Here is a 20,049-nt window from a genome sequence, read left to right as displayed (position 1 = left end):
TGGATCTTCTTTCACCAAATCCATTGTATTTAATGATATAAATACGACACATGAAATTCAAACCTGGCTGTCCGAAAGAGATAAGATTTTCTACGGGCGTGGGGTCGAGTTATCACCATTGTTGGACCATTAATTAATGATCAGCATCCTCTGTTTTTAACTCATTGGAATCATATCAACAATCTTCAACCTGAAACCGATTCAAGAAAGAGAGAAACCCTCATGGACTCCAATAATCTTGGTCAGAAAGAAATAGATAATGAGCAATTTCTGAAAGCAAAACAACACGTCTCTGCAGCAAACAGAGAAGAAAGCTCAAGATCATCTTCATCAATGGCGGGGAAGGATCAGAAACTGCTAGATCTTGCACTACACAAAGCTGCAAAACACTGCAACGTCGAGAAGTTCATTAATGAACTAGAGAAGGTTTCATCATCCACTCAACTAGAAATCTCCACCATTTTCAACCAGGAAAGCCCATCTGGTGATTCGCTTCTACATTTAGCAGTGAGTCATGGGAACGAAGACCTAGCGGCTCATATAGCTTCTCAGTTTCCCTTCCTCATCGGCAAGAAAAACATCAAAGGTGACACTCCGCTGCACGTGGCGGCTCGAGCCAGAAAACTGAATATAACAAAGAATCTTGTTCGGTGTGGGAATGAATATTACAGGGGAGGGTCAAAGTTGTTTTTGAGGAAGACGAACGTGAATGGGAACACGGCGTTACATGTGGCGGTGATGAGTCTTGATTATGAAATATTAGGGTTCTTGGTTTCGGCTGACAGTGAGTTGATTTACATGAGGAATAAAGAAGGGTGGTCGGCATTGTATATGGCTGTGAAAACAGGTGATCTGCAGACTGTTAAACCACTTTTAGAAGCTCTGGTGATTGATGATAGTACATTGAAAAAGTTAGAAGGGAACTCACCAGTTCATGCCGCCATTATGGAGAAGAATTTAGGTGATTAATCATCTCTGCTTTTTCACTTTTCTCGTTTAAAGATCTTGTAAGTACTAACCTTTTGAGTTAGAATTTTCAGATATGTTGGAAGAGATAGTGAATCAAAAACCGGAACTAGTTAAAGTGAGAGACGGGAAAGGGGGAACTCCGCTTCATTTTGCAGCAATGATAGGGTACCTTCCCGGAGTTCAGTTCTTGTTAAGAAATTGTAATGACACAAGTGCTCTTCAAAAGAATTTACAAGGATCTTTGCCTATTCATCTAGCATCTCAAAGTGGTCATATTAAAGTAATTCAAGATTTACTTCAGAAATGGCCTGATCCAAAGGAGTTAATTAATAGAGAAGGTCAAAATATTCTTCACGTTGCAGCTAAATGTGGAAGAAATAAGGTGGTGAAATTTATTCTCAAGACTTCTTCATTGGAATCGTTAATAAATGAGAAAGATCGAAATGGAAATACACCTCTACATTTAGCAGCAATGAATTGGCATCCCATGGTTGTTACTTCTTTGACGTGGGATAGTAGAGTTGATGTAAAACTTGTCAACAATAGTTGCTTGACGGCTCTCGATGTTGCATTGCAGAACACCAAGGGGCAAAGGATGTTTCGAGAGGTTTGAAACCTTATTCATATTTGAGTTTGAAAATATAATACATCATAAGTTTTAATATCTTTATGTTTTTTTTTTTGTAGAAAAAAACAATTCAAGTGTTGAAATCTGCTGGTTCAAGCCGAAGTTTGGATTCGAAAATATTCAAGCAACAAGGACAAGTAGTCCCTAAAAACTTTGAGCCACTCCAAATGGAATGGATTAAAGATAGGATCAACACACTTTTACTAGTGGAAACACTTGTGGTAACTGTGACTTTTACCGCTGGTTTCACCTTACCAGGGGGTTACAATGGTTGTGATTGTCCTGACAAAGGAATTGCAACATTGTTGAGGAAAGGAATGCTTCAAGCATTTGTGATTTTCGATACCTTATCATTTTACTCTTCTGTCATCGCGCTAGTAACGCTCATGTGGGCTCAATTAGGTGATGCTTATTTAGCTCTTACAGCTTATACACTCTCCAAACACTTGTTCGGGGTTTCCCTTGCCTTGATGTCCTTGGCATTCATGGTTGCTATCAGCATAGCAATTAGCAAACTAACTTGGCTTTTCGTACTTGTTTTAACACTAGGAACCATTTCCCTTATCATCTTCATGATGCATTTCATTGCACTGATTTTCCCACATGGATCTACAGCTCGATTCATGCGTTACATCTCGTACTACATCAATTTAGTTTTGATTCCAGCTTCCGGGAATTCAATGAGATTTCCGGTTAAAAATAATAACACCAACAATTCCAATCGGTAGTTAAGGAGGGTTGTGAATGCGTATGGTTTCAGCAGATTATAAATCAAGAGACCCTAATGATGTACTTGCTGATACAAGAATGAAGGAACATCTGATCAAGAATTGAAACTGTAAGTGGGAAACGACTCTTAGAGTAACAAAAATTAGAATCAGAGTGCAAGATTTCGTTTATAGTAAGGAAATGAGAGATTTCTACAAATATGTAGGAAAGCTATGTATTATGTAGTTGTACTTCAAATTTATAATGATATATATATTAGCATTTGTAGTAAGAAGATGAGAGACTTCTATAACTATGTAAGAAAATTATATATTATTTGTTGTGCCTAAAATTTTATATATATATATATATATTAGCATTAATTAAGATTATTGGTTAGTAGTTTCATATTAAATTATTATGCCAATGTTTATATTTCTAAAGTAAAATTTCTTTCTCGATTCTTCCGTTTGATTTAAACAATCTTAAAAAAATATATTTTGAATAATAATTTATACAAATTCATAATTTTAATAAGTATTAATTATTAAAGTAGTGCACAAAATTAATGAACGTATTTAACTTTGAATAAGCATTATATATTATAGTACCACCACTTAATTTAATAATTGATACGTACCTGTTTCTATAAAATATCGGAAAATTATTTTTTATGTTTTATTATATTTAGTGTATGTATATTATTTAATTAATAAACTTGTATGTTCTTTACTTAAAAAAAAAATCGTAGAAATATTTTTTTTTCATTTATACGATTCCCTTCGTTCTTTAATAAACTTATATGTTTCGAATGTATTTTTATTTAAAAGTTATTTATATTATTTTCAAAATAATTTTATATTTTGTTATAATCGGTGTGTGTATATATATATCATTTAATTAATAAATATACTCGAACCGTCGAACTCTCTCGTTAATACAATTCTTTCATTTCTTAAACTAATCAAAATATATGCAATTCATCACAATATTACTATTTAATGTGTGTGTATATATATATATATATTATTAAATCACATTATAATAAAATTTAATATTATATATCAGATCAAAACATATTATAACAGTAATTGTATATATATATATATATATATATATATAGTTGAGATTATTGAAATTTTCTTGTCCCAATCCACATAAAGTCAAAGTCATCGATCAAGTCCTATAAAAATAAGACCAGAACATGAAGTCAAGTCGTCCACATTTAATTTCTCTATAGTGGAGTAAATTGCAACCTGAATCTATAACAGTTTTAATATATATATATATATATATGGATTTACCAGTCATTCAATTAATCAGTGAGACTTGATATAAAACGAAAATTTGTTTACAGGCAGTTCAGTTGACTTTCATAGGTATCATGCCCATTTGCAATATATATATATATATATATATATATATATGCACATGGGCATATACAAATTGACATTATTTTATAAATTACTCTCTTAAATATTTTAGTATGAACATTAACTTTCAAAAAAATAGGTTTCCATTGTTGACTAGTTTAGTTAAATGAACTTAATTGTTATATAATTTCTTTTTTCAATTGATTGTATTGTTTCTTAATGACATAAATATAAATTAAATATGAGCAGGTGGAACTAAGTTTAGAAAAAAAAATATATATATATATATGTCTGTGCAGGTAATTGTACATATATATATGTGTGTGTGTGTGTGTGTGTGTATGGGGGTGTGGGTATGTGAGAAAAAGTTGATTGGATTAGGGAGAAAAGAGGTAGAAGAAGCCTCATGGAGTGGAGGAAAAATAATAATGGGGGGAAGAGAAACACCAGGCCATCAGAATCAAATTATAAAGCAAAGAAATTCCGCCATGAAAACCAGAAGCAAGAAAACTCAAGATCACTTCCTTCAAAGTCGTCATCCTACGAGACCATGTTGCTGGATCCTTCACTTCACAAAGCTGCAAAACACTCTAACACCGAGGAATTCATGGCTCTTCTCCACCAAATCTCAACATCTCTGCAAATCCCTGTCGGCACCATCATCGAACAAGTAACTCCATCAGGCGACTCACTTCTACACTTAGCATCGAGTCACGGAAATGACTCAGTGGCAGCTTATCTCGCATCCGAGTTTCGTTCTCTCATCTCCAAGAAAAACATCAAAAACGACACTCCGGTTCATCTCGCTGCTCGTGCTTCAAGGTTGACCATAATCAAGACTCTTGTTCAGTGTGCAAGTCAACCCCCGTCTTCAAACAATCGCTGGTTGTTGAAGATGAAGAACGTGAATGGGAATACTCCGTTGCATGTGGCGGTGATGAGTCATGACTGTGAAATCGTTGAGTTCCTGGTTAACTCGGGTGACTCGGAAGTGATTTATTTTCAGAATAAAGAAGGATGGTCTCCGTTGTATATGGCTGTTAAAGCTGGTAATGTTGAGATCCTTAAGCCACTTTTACGAGCTCTGGTTATTAATGATACTACCTTGAAAAGGCTTGAAGACAACTCACCTGTTCATGCAGCTATTATGGAAAAGAATTTAGGTAATCCCCTCCTTTTATATGTGAATATATACGCATTATATGTATATTTTCCGATATATTATGCACATATAGGCAGATTATATAAAAGATTAGAACTGAAAAGTTGTTATGTCAATATTCTGAGTTTAAAACAAAACATAAAAAGAGATACTATTTGCTTCAATTTTTTCTTAAAACAACATGGACTGTGGACTGAACTTAAATTAACGAGCTAGTATGCTTTTCCTCAATCTTTAATCTTCTTTTATATACCCATTACTTTTTTTAGTACTAAATCTATATACATATACCAATGATAATACAATTGAAATACTGCTTGAACCTACGATTTCTTACTTAAGAAATACAAATGCATGTTAATCTACGTATCTTCTCATTGTGTATAACTAAATATTGTTCATTATTGAATGTTTTGAATTTTAGATATACTGAGGGAGATGGTGAATGAAAAGAAAGAATTATTGAAAGTGAAAGATGGCAAAGGGGGTACTCCACTTCATTTTGCAGCAGTGATAGGATACCTTCCGGGAGTTGAGTTTCTATTAGAAGTTTCTGGTGCAAGTGCTCTCGAAAGGAACGGACAAGGTTCATTGCCAATTCATCTAGCATGCCAGAGTGGTCATGTCCATGTAATTAAAGAGCTGCTCAAAGTGTGGCCTGATCCAAAGGAGTTGCTAACAAAAGAAGGCCAGAATATTCTTCACATTGCGGCCAAGTGTGGAAAAAGCAAGGTAGTGAAGTTCATACTTAACACTACTTCACTTGGACAGCTAGTGAACGAGAAAGACAGAAATGGAAATACACCTTTACATTTAGCAGCAATGAATTGGCATCCAATGGCTGTGACTTACCTAACTTGGGACAAGAGAGTTAATATAAAGCTTGTCAACAACAATTGCCTCACAGCTCTAGATGTTGCCTTTCTACAGCTTACCAAGGGACAATGGACCTTCCGAGAGGTTTGATTAAGAAAACTAACTTGAACCTAAAAATATAAGAAATAGTGTAAGATTACTAACATTATCTTTTTTATTTTACAGAGAAAAACAATACAAATATTGAAATCTGCTGGTTCTCATCGAAGTTTTGATCTGAAACTTGTAACACCTGATAGAAAAATCATTAGACAATTTGAGCCGCTTCAAATGGAATGGATAAAAGATAGGATCAATACACTTTTACTAGTAGAAACCCTTGTGGCAACTGTGACTTTCACGGCTGGTTTCACTTTGCCCGGCGGTTACAATGGCTGTGACTGTCCTGACCAAGGAATTGCAACAATGTTGAAGAAAGGGTTGTTTCATGTGTTTGTGATTTGCAACACTCTATCTTTATACACCTCAATGATCACACTTGTAACCCTCATGTGGGCTCAACTAGGAGATGCATATCTAGCAATCACAGCATACACATTTTCCAAGCATTTATTTGGTATTGCTATTGGCTTCATGTCCTTAGCATTCACTGCTGCAGTGTGTTTAGCCATAAACAAGCTGACTTGGCTTTTCATTGTTGTTTTAGTGCTGAGTAGCATTTTTCTTATTGTTTTCATGATGCATTTTATTGCACTCATCTTCCCACATGGCTCGACCGCTCGGTTCATGCGTTATATATCCTACTACATCAATTTGGTGTTGATTCCAGCTTCTGGAAGTTCAATGAGAATTCCTACACAACATCAAAGATTCAGAGATTTTCAGTATATTGATAAAGATAGATATCAAGGGTTTCGACACATGAATAAGGATAATTACTCTCAGCCCGTATATGGAGACAACTACTTTCAGCCGACGAATGGAGACAATTACTTTCAGTCGATGAATGGAGATAATTATTCTCAGCAAATGAACGAGTTACAAGAAATGAGCGAGGGCGCCAGTTCTCGACAAATGAACGAGGGTGGCAAGTGGGAAGATTAAATTTGGAATGAAGAGTAATGATCTCAACAAATGGCTAGTGGAGAACTATTGAATACCAAATTCTTGCTAGACACTTAGAACCAATTAATCTTCAATTCCTTCTATCTTGTTCTAAATAAAATCGTGTTATATTAAAGTAATTAATAAGAAGATGGGTTAATCTAATTTTTTCGTTAGCATTTTAACTCTTTAATTTTGTATCTAGTCAGTACGAGAGTTATGTTAGTAGATTTCGTTTTTTTTTAAAGGAATATTTCGTTTTTTTTTTAATTTTGTATTGTGATCAAATTTTAACGAGTTTATTATATTTCTCAACGAAAAAAAAAATATTTTATATCAATTAGATTTTCTTAATTAAATAATTTAAAAATACTAATTTAACTTTCTTTGGTGCAAAAAATAAATTTAAAAAATAAAAAGATCGACAATGATTGAACTCTCCAATCTCTGTACTTCCAAGACAATGGAAGAGAAAATTGGCTCGGAAAAGATGGACGCTGTGGGCGCCATGTCTGAGCTGCAAATGAGCTCGATAAACAAGGATAAGATAGTAGAGGAGATCGTAAAGATGGAGAGGAAAATCTTCCCCAAACATGAATCCCTGGCCAGGTCCTTCGACAGTGAGCTGAGAAAGAAGAATGGCGGATTGATCTACACGGAAGTTGATGGAAAAGTTGCAGGCTATGTCATGTACTCCTGGACTTCTTCACTTTCTGCTTCCATCACAAAACTTGCAGGTAGAAATCTCCTCCTCCTCCATCTACAATCTCGTTAATGGCTTCCTTGATTGGACGATTCTTTTTTTGTGACCTACAATCTTGCATCTTTCATTGATTTTGTTCAAACACCCATAAGTTGTTTGATAAAAGTACCCACAGAAAATCTGATCTCTCTTCAATTTCTGCCTCCATTACAAATATTTAAGTACAATCTGCTTCTTCTCCATGAAACTCTCGTTAAGGGTTTGCTTGATTGCATGATTTTTTCTTAGTGACCTGCAATTTTGGCTATTCGATTTATTTTTCTCAACACTCATAAGCTGTTTGATAAAAGTACCCAGAGAAAATCTAATCCCCAAAAATGCATACAACGGTACAAAGTAAATAGCAAAATAAGAAAAAAATACAATATTAATACGATTTGGCAGAGATCCTTACGAGCAAACCGAAAACAAATTTTTCAAAAATGTACAAAATCACATAAAATAAAGAGTAAAATAAAGAAAAAGAATACAAGATTTAATGTAGATTCGATAGAGATGATTATATCTATGGACAAAACCGAAAAGAACCTTTCTGAAAAATGCACACAATCACACAAAAAAAAAAGAGTAAAATAATAAAAAACATAAGATTTAAGATGGTTCGATAAATATTAGGATTTTTTTGGAATATTTTCAGAATTTACCAAAATATTTCTAAAATACAAACAGGATACTTTTCAATATATATATATATATATAATATTCTCAAAATTAAATCATATAAAAAAAAAAAGACTATCTAATAAAAAGTACCCAGAGAAAATCTAAATCATTTTGTTCTGCTTGTCACGCTGAAATGTGTAGTGAAAGAGGATTACAGAAGACAAGGCTACGGGGAGTCACTGTTGAGGGCAGCAATTCAGAAATGCAGAACCAGAAACGTGCATCGAATTTCGCTTCATGTAGATCCGACGAGGACTGCTGCCATGAATTTATACAAGAAGCTTGGTTTCAGAGTTGATGCTTTGGTTAAAAGCTACTATTCTTCTGATCGAGATGCTTATAGGATGTACTTGGACTTTAATCACATTTAATCTCTCTACTCACCATTTTTGCACCATCTCCTCCTCTCCCATCTTTTCCTTTCAATTGCTGAATCCCCAAGTCTTCACTAGTTTAGTTATTTTTGGATTTTTCATTCTGATTTAATATGGATTTATTAAAATTAAAAAAGAAAAATGAACATTTGAAACCGTTTTCAAGCCGGGTAGATTGTTAAACAGAAAAGATAACTCTTCTCAAGACCTTTGTCGACGACTCTAGACTATTTAATATTGTTGTCGGCTGCCATGTCCTGGTTTCAGAATTTTAATCAGATTTCCTTTCGAAACTCAGCGTCGCCACAGTGTCAGACAGGTTTCTCTCGTCTCTTAGGATCGACTAATTCATATGCAAGTGTCGTTCGCATGACATTTTTTCATATCTTCGATTTTTAAAGCTCTCATTTGAATATTTGTTATTACCATAAAGATTTGCACTGACTAGCGCTTCATCTGAACTTGACACATAAAGTTTTATGTGTTATTACCATAAAGATTTGCACTGACTAGCGCTTCATCTGAACTTGACACATAAAGTTTTATGGTGCTGTCACTGTCACACCCTACTACTGATCGAGACCTGTTCTTTATTTCGACCTATTTTTTAAGTTAGTTGATTCAACAAGTGAATTAGTACATATTTCTTAAAATTTTCATAATTATTGTTTTATTATATTTGTATGCGTAGTTTTTTGGTACATTAATAAAAAAAATTATAATAATTATTAAATTTTAAAAATTAATTTAATAATTTATTCAAATAATGTAATTTTTTTTTATATTTTATAAATATGATAAAATTAAATATTATCAAGTCAAGAAATTATTGGTCCTTTGAAATAACTTATTCTAAAATACATTCTGCAGTGAAATTTAAATTTTGGATTTTAAACAATGAATAAAGAAAATTTCTTTTATTTTAAGATAAAATTTAAATTATCTCAATTATTATTTTTTAGATAAACATCATAATTCAATTCTTTTTGAGCAAGAACATCCTCTAATCATTAAACAATATTTATATTAATAAATCAATTATATAAATATTAAACTTTATTTCCAATCTATACAAAGTTTAAAGCTGACCTGCATCTGCATCCATCTGCTGTTGCTTCAAACCGTACAATTCTCCTTCTTTCTTCGTTTGCCCTTCACCCGCCCAGTCTAGATTTCCCGAAGGAAAAGGAAAGGGGAAGAATAGAGAAGAAAATGGGGAGAATGGTGAGGAGCTGTCTGCAATCACTGTTGAAAATTGTGAATTCATTCATAGGGATGGTTGGTCTAGCCATGGTCCTTTATGCGGTTTGGTTAATGAGGATTTGGGAAAAACAAACGAGTGATTTCCCTTCTTGGGACTCTGATTACCCACTTCCATGGTAATTTCCTTTTATTATGTTTTTATTATTATTGACTATATTGTTTCTGGGTCTGCTTGGATGGTGGAAAATGTTGGGAATTTTCCTGGAAAGTTTTGATTTTGGAATCAGGGAGTGCTTTGATTTCTGCTATGGTTTTTAGGGTATTTAAATCTTCATTTTCCTGGATTGATTAAATGAGCATCAATTGATATGAACTTGATTTGGCTTCTTTGAGACTATAAGAGCAATAGTTATTTAAGAATTATGTAATCTGATTTTCTTTTTCTATTTCCCTTAATTTCCTCTGGTTTAAATGAAATTGTAACAGCAATAATCATTCAAATGGGTTTGCAGTCATTGAAATTTTTGTTGCCTAAACCTAGTTAAGCTTCATGTTTCCTTAGTTGAGAACCAGAGAGAGATAGCAAAAGAGAGGATGAGAACAGTATAGGATATTTTTCATTTTGAGCTTCAAAATTTTTAAACAGAAGGCATGCCTGTTACTGTACAATATGCATTTGGATAACATCCTTTTTCGAATGGGTATGGCTTTGACTATTCCTCAAGCCCGCCAATTAGTTAACTATAGAGATATTTTAGTTAATGGTCATATAATATATATGTCAAGTTATTGCTGCAAACCCCGAGATACTGTTACAGTGAAGGATGGCCACAAATTTAGAGCCGTAATTCAAAGTTTTCTTGATTCATCCACCCATGAGGAATTGCGAAACCATTTGACTCTTCATACATTCCAATATAAAGGATTAGTCAATCAAATAATACATTGAAAAAGGATTGGTTTCAAAATAAATGAATTTCTTGTTGTAAATTGTATTGCTACTTTTCATAAATTCTCTTGAAGCAACTAAACTTTTCTCCTTTTGATGAAAATACAGGTTCATGTCTGCTTTTCTTGGTATTGGGTTCTCTCTCTGCGTGATCATGTTGACAGGTCATATTGCTGCTGCAACTATCAATTCTTGTTGCCTGTATTTGGTATCCTTGAACTAATGAATTTAATTGGACGTTAATGCTGCAGCCTCCTCTTCAACCCTTTTCTTTTCTTTCAAACTATCAATTCAAATGTTTCTTAAACTATTTTGTGCATGGCATACTATGTTCATTGTTGACCTTAAATGGTTTTAGTATATGTTTTTTATCTTTCTACTTTTTCTGCTGGAGGCTGGAGTAGTTGCTGATGTATTTCTAAACCGTGACTGGGAGAAGGTATTCTCTGAGCAACATATATTTTTCTTTTTTCAAATTTTTATTCGTTGAAGTTTGAGGTTGGAATTTCTGCAGATGCTTATCAATAACTTATGTTCGCTAACTTTGTGTAACTTGGCACCAGGACTTCCCAGAAGATCCAACCGGGAATTTCAATCAGTTTAAAGATTTTATCGAGTCTAATTTTGAGATCTGCAAATGGATCGGCTTGTCAATTGTATCTATCCAGGTGCATATCTCTCTTGATCCCTCATTTTTTTAAACGTAATGAAGTTTGAGGATGTGCTTCTTGTTGTCCTCCATTACAGACTGATTATGCAATACGTTTTATCCCAAAGCCTCTAAATATAATATATCATTATGGTTATAAAAATGTCCGAGCTTGCATGAAATGGAGAAAATTTTAATTTCCGAACACCCATAATTATGCCTAAGGATGATTATAACCTGAGCAGGCCTGAAGAAACACTCGTATGTTCTGCTCCACAAACCTGGAAAAAAGAATGAATCTGTGTTATTCAGTTTGAACTTGGTTCAAGTTTAAGAAGTAGCTTAGGAAATTTGGATGAACTATGAAGTCTGACCTTATACATAGACCCACTAGACTAATCCAAGTTCTATCAATTTTTGGTAAACAAATAAGCCGAGACTGAAATGACTTGTACAGGTTGTTTTCTCACAAATATAACTGTGTCTCAAATTCTTGTACAATTTTTTGTTGTTCTTTGTCTGTGAAGAGGTCGTCGTAGCTTCCAAAGTCACCTTATGTGCTAATTAGGCATCATTAGTTTTTCTATTTTGACTTGTTCCCCTGCAAGTAGAGAGTACCTAAGGACACGAGGTAATTCTCTTTAAGAAACTCGGCAAAATAGCCCCCTCTCTTCTTAGGATACTGCTGAGAACAGATCCAGTAGGGGTGGGGTGGGACCTGTAGCTCAGAGGATTGGATTGGGATCAGCCGGAACTCATCTTCTTTCCCATTTTTGGCGATTTTGCAGCCTAAGCAAACTAACACAGGTCCAGTTTAAGAATGAATTATTTCCTGTGTGTTTGGTCCTTAGCTTTTATGTTAACGATTTGCAGGGATTCTCCATGTTACTGGCCATGATACTTAAGGCTCTTGGACCACATGAATATTACGATAGTGATGATGATGATTATGATCCAGCTAGGGCTCCACTTCTGAAGCATGCCGATCACCCTCATGCATATGTTGTTGGTGACCCTGTTTATGGACCAAAAAGTGATGCATGGACTATAAGGGTAAACGACAAGGTATAAATGTTTAATTCGTCTAGCGAATTGCTTTTACCGTGCTCCTTATTTTGTAAAAGTATCTTGATATGTGAATATTTCTTAGGCAATCTTTTACCGTTAACTGCTTCTCTCTTCCTTTTCCACTCTGTCGTCTTAACTTTCAGATATGTTTTATCATTCTACTGGTTCAATCAATGGTCTTAATCGCACATGAGAAGTGTCAGCCATCGACTTGTCTAATGTTATCCGGATTGGCTATTAGCTTACTTTTACTGTTGGTTGTTTGCTTTGATTGTCCAATCTCTGAGACACTAAACCAGTGTTTACTAAGTCTGTATTTGGAACAAATTCATAACTTTCGTAAAATTCATTACAAACATGCAGTTTTAGTAATCTTTTCTATATTTGCAACACGGAGAATAAAGTGGGTTGGTTCTTTTGACTTAAAAAATTCGACTCGGAAGTCTTGACATAAAACTCTTTAACTTTTTCTTGATCTTTCTTATTCCCGTTAGCAGGCAAACAGGTGAGGAGGATTGCAATCGAGAAGAACATGATGTTTGGATCCGCAGAAAGTGGAACGCCACAGCAGGAAGAGCGAGCATATGACCGAAACATAGGTAGTAGAATTTGCTGTTAAACGCAGGGTATCAATCTCTCATACTTCTCTACACAAAGCTTCACGCAGCAATAGAGTTCAAATTTGATTCGGAGTCACCCCTAAAATTGATTTTCCGTTGTTTGATCAAATCTTGGAGAAGCCAATCTTTGTCATTTTTATCCTATATAAATCTTCGTTTTTACGTTGTATTTGATTTGAACTCGAGTAATTAAAATGTAATATTCATAAAAAAAAGATCGTAATTTTAAGTTTAATTTATAATTGGTTTGGAATGATTATGAGTTCAAATGATTGGAATTAATTCTTAAATACATACACATCTTAATTAAGAAAAAATGTAAATTATTTCATTTGTTTTCACTGAAAATATTTTATTGAAAAATTATATATAAATAACATAAATTAAAAAATAAAGTTCACTATTTAAAAGAACATTGAATTGTTATCACCAAAATCAAATATATATATATATATTAAAAATACAAACACAAATAATAATGATTATCAACTATTTTTTATGTAACTATATTTAAAATGTTATAATCATTTAAATGTGTGTCTCGTGTTATAATATTATATGCACGCTTAGAATAAGTTACTTTTTTCTGCAATGTAAATTATATATATTTATTTATAATACATACATAAGCTTGTATTTGTAATTTAGATACAATAAATTATAATGATCATACAACCATACTTGATCATTTGTATAACCATACTTTAATATATGTTATGATTTCAGTCATACAACCATAAGCATATAGCCATACTGGTTATGGATATAGTCACATATATATTATTATTATATAAATGTGTTAACTCCTTTAACATCAATAGTGGCTGTAGTTTAGTGGTTAGAATTCTACGTTGTGGCCGTAGAGACCTGGGCTCGAATCCCAGCAGCCACACGATTTCTTACCTTTTCTTTTTTTTTTATTGCCTTTTAAAAAGCATCGCTGCCGTGATTTAATTTCCTAATTATGTAAATTTATATAGTCAAAAAGAGATTTCAATATCTACTTCTACCTTTTATATATATATATATATACATACATACATTGTAGAGGTCCAAAATTAAAAAAAGATGAAAATATTGAATTAAGTAAATATATGCGAAAATAACTGAGAGTTTAAAATTATATTTCTTACACAATAAATCGAGGTGTCTAATAGGGTTACGAGAATGTCTCTTTTTAGAAGTTTTAATAACGAAATAACGAAATAAATAAAACACAAGTAAATATCCTATAGAGTTAACTTCTGCTATGCAACTCTGATGGGATGCAAGAGGCAACTTTTATTCGTAACTTTCGTATTGTTCAGGATCTGCATCTTGATCTTCCTTATCTAAAATAGTTAAATAAAGGAATGAGTTACATTAACCCAGTAAGAATATCACACTCAATACCGATACAGAAAACTAAAAGCTGTTAAAAATCGTTAAACAATTAATGCAGCCATTATCTCTTTTTAAATAAATTTGTTTAACTTAAAGACTGTTATTTCATACTTACCCCTTATGAGTTTCTAAAATCGACCTATAAATAAAATATCTCAAATAGTATTTTATTACATATTTAAAAGAAGAGTAACAATAAACTTATTTTCTTACATTCTTACCTGCTTACCAGTACTTTTGAGAGTATATAGGGATACCCCACACGCGTGAACCCAATATCCAATTTATTAATTAGCCGGTCGTCTCTATACTCCATCCGGTAATAGACGCCAAATATACCACATTTTCGATACCCCATATGGTATGAAGCTGATCTATACCTCCCAACTTTTTACGGTATGAGACTCTTAAGACCTGTTCGACTAAGATAATATTCACGGTAGGATTTTTCCTACGAACCGAGTCCGTACACCCTTTTTCAAAGTACTCGATGAGTCCTTTTTTACATGCATATTCACATCATTTACCAGCCATCAATTATAAACTATAATCTCATTTTATGATTATTAAAAAAATAAAATGATAATTTAATAGACTATATAGTTCAATATTGAATATCTAAAGAAAGCATAATCAAACAGTTATTTTGAAACCAATCAACTGATAGGGATAAATTGTTAAGTAAATTAATAAACAAGAAGACAAATAAACATATGAATTAAAGTGCATGTGGTAAGCAAATAATAATAATTTAGCAATAATTGAACAGTGTAGATAAAAATAGGTAATTTCGTACTAACTAGTTACTGGCTCCACTGATGACCTGTAATTAATTTTAGAGTTTTCTAATTTTGTAAAATATATTATTATTAGTTATTAGACTTTAATTTTCCATAACGGAGAAAAGGGTGAAGGATTTTTATCCCGTATCAATGTTCGAAATATCGTCTTTTTTATTGCGTCTCTTAGTGGTTATCTGATTTCTTGAATTTTTCTACGAAAATAAAAAACACGCGTTACATATTTCAAAATGCCCTAAAAAGGCCAAAATAAGCATTTTTAAACTTTTTCAACGGGTTTAGTGTTCCAGAACGGTGGCAACCCTGTGCTCCGACGTCGGCTTCACCGCCCATGACCGCGCTTCCTCTCGGCAAGCCGTTTTCGCCCAATTTTGGCCAGTTTTGATTGATTTTATATGGAAACCTGCGAGAAACAAGGTTAGGGAGCCTTTGTTGGCTGAAAAAGGAGAAAAACTGAGACCCTACTAATGAAAGGGTTTCCCAGTGCGACGGCTCCGTCGTTCCTCTTTTACAATCAGATTTTTTTTTTCGGCCAACCTGCACCAGAAAGAAACAAGAAACACGATGGTCAAAAAATCAAGAGAAATAGGAAACAGAAAAGGGCTCAATGGAGGGATTTTTGAGTTATGACCGTGGTGGCTCAGTCGAGCTCCGCTCGCATTTTTCGGCTCATCCATTGGTCTTTTAGCTCCAATATGGGTGTGAGGAGATTTGGAATTCAATTCCAAGCAGAAGGATGAAAACTTTTACCTCTCTGGCGTCGGTGGTGGCTCCAGTGTGGCGGCGACAATGTCCCTCTGGCAGCTGAGCTTTTCTCTAGTAGCCCTTCTTCTTCTTTTCCGGTCAGAGGTGTCGGCTAGGGTTTGGGAGCCGATCAAAGAGAGGCTTAAATACCTCTCTTCCCTTGATCCTAACTGTCTATTCGCGTCGACGTAGAGCAAAGAGAGTCATCTGATTCAAGACCCATTTAAGTCGATCCGTGTGCGAATTTGGGTTGTCCATCATGATCAAATCCACTCGTCCGAGTGCACGGGATGTGATCTGGGCTATTAGATCTGCTAGCACGCGGATCGCTCACGTAGCCTCCTGCGTGAATATGTGTCCACATGTCTGCCATGCGGTGCAGGGAGATTGGCTGCTCTGCTGACGTAGCAGTCTACGTGGCCAAACTTTTAAAAATTTTATTTTTACCTCAGTTTTTCATATTTCTTTTCAAATAGATTATCTTTTATTTATACTTTATCCTTTATTTTCGAAAATATTTTTAAATGCATCCGAAACTCAATTTTCATAAAAAATTAAAATTAAAATTATTTTAATTCACATTTTTTGTTAGTATTAAATTATACCGAACTAAATTTTCGAGCGCGAATAAATTATATAATTTTATTGGAGCCTCATGATATTCTTTGTCCTGTACAATTAATGGAATTTAACAGCGAGTGAATATAGATATATATATATATATATATATTTCAATATTATTTCATCTAAGAGCAAATAACATTAAATTAATGATCAAATTAAATTTAAAAATATAAAAAATATGTTTATAAGCTATTCTTAGGATATCATGAGTAATTATATTTATATATGCACCCTAATTGGAGAAAACAAATCTTGATTAGGGTTTAATTAATCCATGATGAAGAACGTGATTTTTATTGAATAACAAGTTTATATGTATATGTATATGTATATGTATATATGCATGTGGTTAGTCACATGCAAAGTGGAAGCTTGAAGACAAGTAAGATTTTTATATGAAATCCTTCCTTTGAAATTTGTGGAGATTTCCTCTTTGTATTTTTGTTGAAGAAACTTGTGTTCAATATCTTCCAGAATTGTTGGATCCTGGATCACTCAGATTTGATTTGAATCAGTCCATACATTATATATATATATATATATATATATATATATAAATATATGTATATTGTATTGATTTAACCCACATTTTTTAAAAAAGTTTTTTAGGGTTTCCAATTACATCATTCCAACATAAACTTTGGTTTATTTCCACTTCAGAAGACTATTTACTTCAGTTTTTTTGAGTTCTAACTTTTCCAGTCTTAAAATTGCTTTTATAACTAAATAAATTATATGTATATGTATATGTATATGTATATGTACATGTATATGTATATATGTATATTATATGTATAGAGTGAAGTGAATTGGTGTGGTGCTGGTGGTCCATTAATTAATGATATATGGATAAGGTGTAAAGAGTTGAAATATTTGTATATATATATATATATATTTTTATATATATAGAAAAAGTAGGGCAAATAATAATTGAGGACATTACCTCTCATTCTTCTCAACTACTTTTATGTTTTCACATCTCTTCCCACATATCATTTCTACAATTTCTTTTTGTCTTAGAGTAGAAATTTATATTCCATGTTTTTGTCTCTTCAACAAGTATATATATATATATATATATATATATATATATAAAGAACTGAAGAATCACATGCACCTCTTTTATCTTACATACAAGAATATTTATGGATAAATATTCTTTATCCATAAATATAATAAATTCGTTAATATTTAACTTGATTTAATCACTCCAAATTCATCAATACACTAATAAGTTAAGTTTTGAGTCATACTGAATCAATTATTACAGATCGTTTATAACCAGCATATAAGATATCAACAAAATAACGAGTTTTACATCTTCAAAGACAGTTCAAATTTATGATTTTCAAATTGAATATAAAGATTTTAGTAATTTAATTACCATTCTGTCGGTAATAAATTTTTTTCCATTGTTAGTGTCCTCTTTAAAATATATGGTTACCAAAAACTAAGCTATGCATTCCATAAGTTTGGTAAAAATCAAATGTTGAATTTTATGTCCTTGATAATACTTTTAAGTTCAAAAGAAAATGGAATATTTCTTAATTTAAACAAAAATAATAATAATTCTCCTCAACTTTTTTTAGATAAATTTAAAAAATTAGGTTAGTTTTTTTTTTAAAAAAAAAAAATTCATTGTGTATATCTCAATTAAAAATTTTAATTGTCATATAATACCGTACTTATTAAGATGAAGAATTTAATTTGATCATTGTAAGATGTTAGACTATGTTGAATTAAAAAGTATGAATCGGCTACATCAGCCTATAATATACTTAGAGGACAGTGATGGTTAAATTATTCTCAACTTGAATTATGTTTCGATCTCAATCTTCATATTTTTTAAGTGATAAGAGAAATTAACATCTCGTCTTGTTCTTTTATAAAATTATACTTAATGTATATTACTTTATGTAAAATGTATTATACATTATAAATTTCATCGAATATTTTATTTTTTAATCATTTTTATTTATTTTTTTTTTGCTATTTTTATTTTTATTGTTGTCAAAGATAACCACGATAACCCATTTGAAGAGTAGAACATCATTTACTCGACAAAATTTCAAGCACAACCATTCAAAAGTCAAACACATTATGTAAAAATAGTTAATATTTATCTTTTAATGTTTAAAAATATATTTAATTTTATCTTTTAAATAATTTGTGTTATCTAAATAAATATATAAATAACTTTAAAAAAACTTTTAAATTCTTCATCATATGCAATAAAAACCTTATTTCTCACTTGATCCCTATTTTCATCATGGTATGCAAAGATATTCAGATTTTGTTACCACTATGTCAATCATCAACATTTTTTACTCTAACAAAATCTTTCGACTCATAAAAAAATTTGAAAAAAAGTATGAATCGTTACCACCATTATCCATGTATATTGAAACTATTCCTCAACTTCAATATTACGAAATTTATAACAAGTGTATATTCACGATGACTCACAACCAGTATAAAAGATTAAGAAAAACTACTACCAATTCAAATGATCGCGTTCAAACAAGCCAACTTGGAAACAACTCGCAACATCGGACAAACAGCTCATGTCAAAAAGTAAGTACCTTAAATTCGGCTACTATTTTAATAATAGTCATATAAAATATTATAATACAAATTAATCGTATTTAATAATAAGTTTGCCGAAATTTAAGTTAAGTACGTACAAAATAAGTTTCATAATCTAATTCTAGTTAGCTCAAATTGGTCCACATAATAGACCAAGCTAATATTGTCATGTTTGCCGTCTTGATGGCATGTTCAAAATAATAGATGGTTTTGTAAATTAAAATTAATTTTTTTTTATCAAATGATCTTATAAATATATTCGTTCAAAATAATTTAGTACATTTAAAAAATATATATATAAATTTTTTTTATTATATATTATATTTATATTACCTTAAACTAGTCAATTAAAAACCGATTTTATGACAATGTTAGATATAAATAGTGCAAAATAATAAATTTCTTTTTTAAAAAAAAAAATTGACCAATTGATGAAGGTTATTTATTTCTCTAATCTCAATAAATCTGACAAAAAATGTCAACAAAATCAGACCAACACTTTCACATTTGGACATGACCAAGAAATCACCACCATGGAGTCAACAATATTTCTTCAAATTTCAAGGTCCAATTAGCCATTTAATAAGATTAATTAATTTAATTACACAAATAAGATATTTTTAATATAATTAATGGGTTAATTATGTGTACTTATTTTTTTAATAATATTTTCAATATATATATATATATTTTTTAATTTGTACATAGACTTCAATGCACCAATAACATAAAATATCTTATTTTATAATATTTGGCTTCCTTAGGAGTTATTAATTGACTTTATTTCATTATTATTTTTACTATAATTATTAATATAATGACAAATTTGGTGTCAAAAATTAACATTAATAATTAATAATCAA

The 20,049-nt window shown here is 31.9% G+C and overlaps 3 protein-coding genes and 1 non-coding gene across 5 annotated transcripts; all 4 read left to right on the top strand.

The window, feature by feature from the left end:
* Positions 1 to 88: 88 nt before the first annotated feature.
* Positions 89 to 6,939, top strand: LOC110817025 (uncharacterized). Its single transcript, XM_088220565.1, has 8 exons — positions 89 to 961; positions 1,032 to 1,576; positions 1,657 to 2,324; positions 2,595 to 2,622; positions 3,663 to 3,684; positions 4,041 to 4,841; positions 5,265 to 5,800; positions 5,882 to 6,939. Exons 1-8 carry the CDS (start codon positions 223 to 225, stop codon positions 6,758 to 6,760), a joined length of 4,218 nt encoding a protein of 1,405 aa, XP_088076691.1. The 5' UTR covers positions 89 to 222; the 3' UTR covers positions 6,761 to 6,939.
* Positions 6,940 to 7,161: 222 nt separating this feature from the next.
* LOC110816982 (Acyl-CoA N-acyltransferases (NAT) superfamily protein) lies at positions 7,162 to 8,583 on the top strand. The gene is made up of 2 exons (XM_022045369.2): positions 7,162 to 7,497; positions 8,328 to 8,583. Exons 1-2 carry the CDS (start codon positions 7,188 to 7,190, stop codon positions 8,555 to 8,557), a joined length of 540 nt encoding a protein of 179 aa, XP_021901061.2. The 5' UTR covers positions 7,162 to 7,187; the 3' UTR covers positions 8,558 to 8,583.
* Positions 8,584 to 9,573: 990 nt separating this feature from the next.
* Positions 9,574 to 13,302, top strand: LOC110817042 (Tetraspanin family protein). 2 transcript variants are annotated; one of them, XM_022045440.2, is made up of 6 exons: positions 9,574 to 9,939; positions 10,821 to 10,920; positions 11,071 to 11,151; positions 11,276 to 11,380; positions 12,235 to 12,426; positions 12,924 to 13,302. In XM_022045440.2, exons 1-6 carry the CDS (start codon positions 9,773 to 9,775, stop codon positions 12,936 to 12,938), a joined length of 660 nt encoding a protein of 219 aa, XP_021901132.1. In that variant the 5' UTR covers positions 9,574 to 9,772; the 3' UTR covers positions 12,939 to 13,302. The 2 variants fall into 2 exon arrangements, with proteins under 2 accessions (XP_021901132.1, XP_021901133.1); XM_022045441.2 differs by having other exon boundaries at positions 9,584 to 9,939; positions 12,927 to 13,302.
* Positions 13,303 to 13,869: 567 nt separating this feature from the next.
* Positions 13,870 to 13,941, top strand: TRNAH-GUG (transfer RNA histidin (anticodon GUG)). Its single transcript has one exon. It is a non-coding gene; the product is annotated as a tRNA-His (tRNA).
* The last annotated feature ends 6,108 nt before the right edge of the window (positions 13,942 to 20,049 follow it).

The sequence above is a fragment of the Carica papaya genome, chromosome 5 (assembly GCF_054855325.1).
Source record: "Carica papaya isolate Zhongbai chromosome 5, ASM5485532v1, whole genome shotgun sequence".
Taxonomy (NCBI): Eukaryota; Viridiplantae; Streptophyta; class Magnoliopsida; order Brassicales; family Caricaceae; genus Carica; species Carica papaya.
This window is presented reverse-complemented; position numbering and strand designations above follow the sequence as displayed.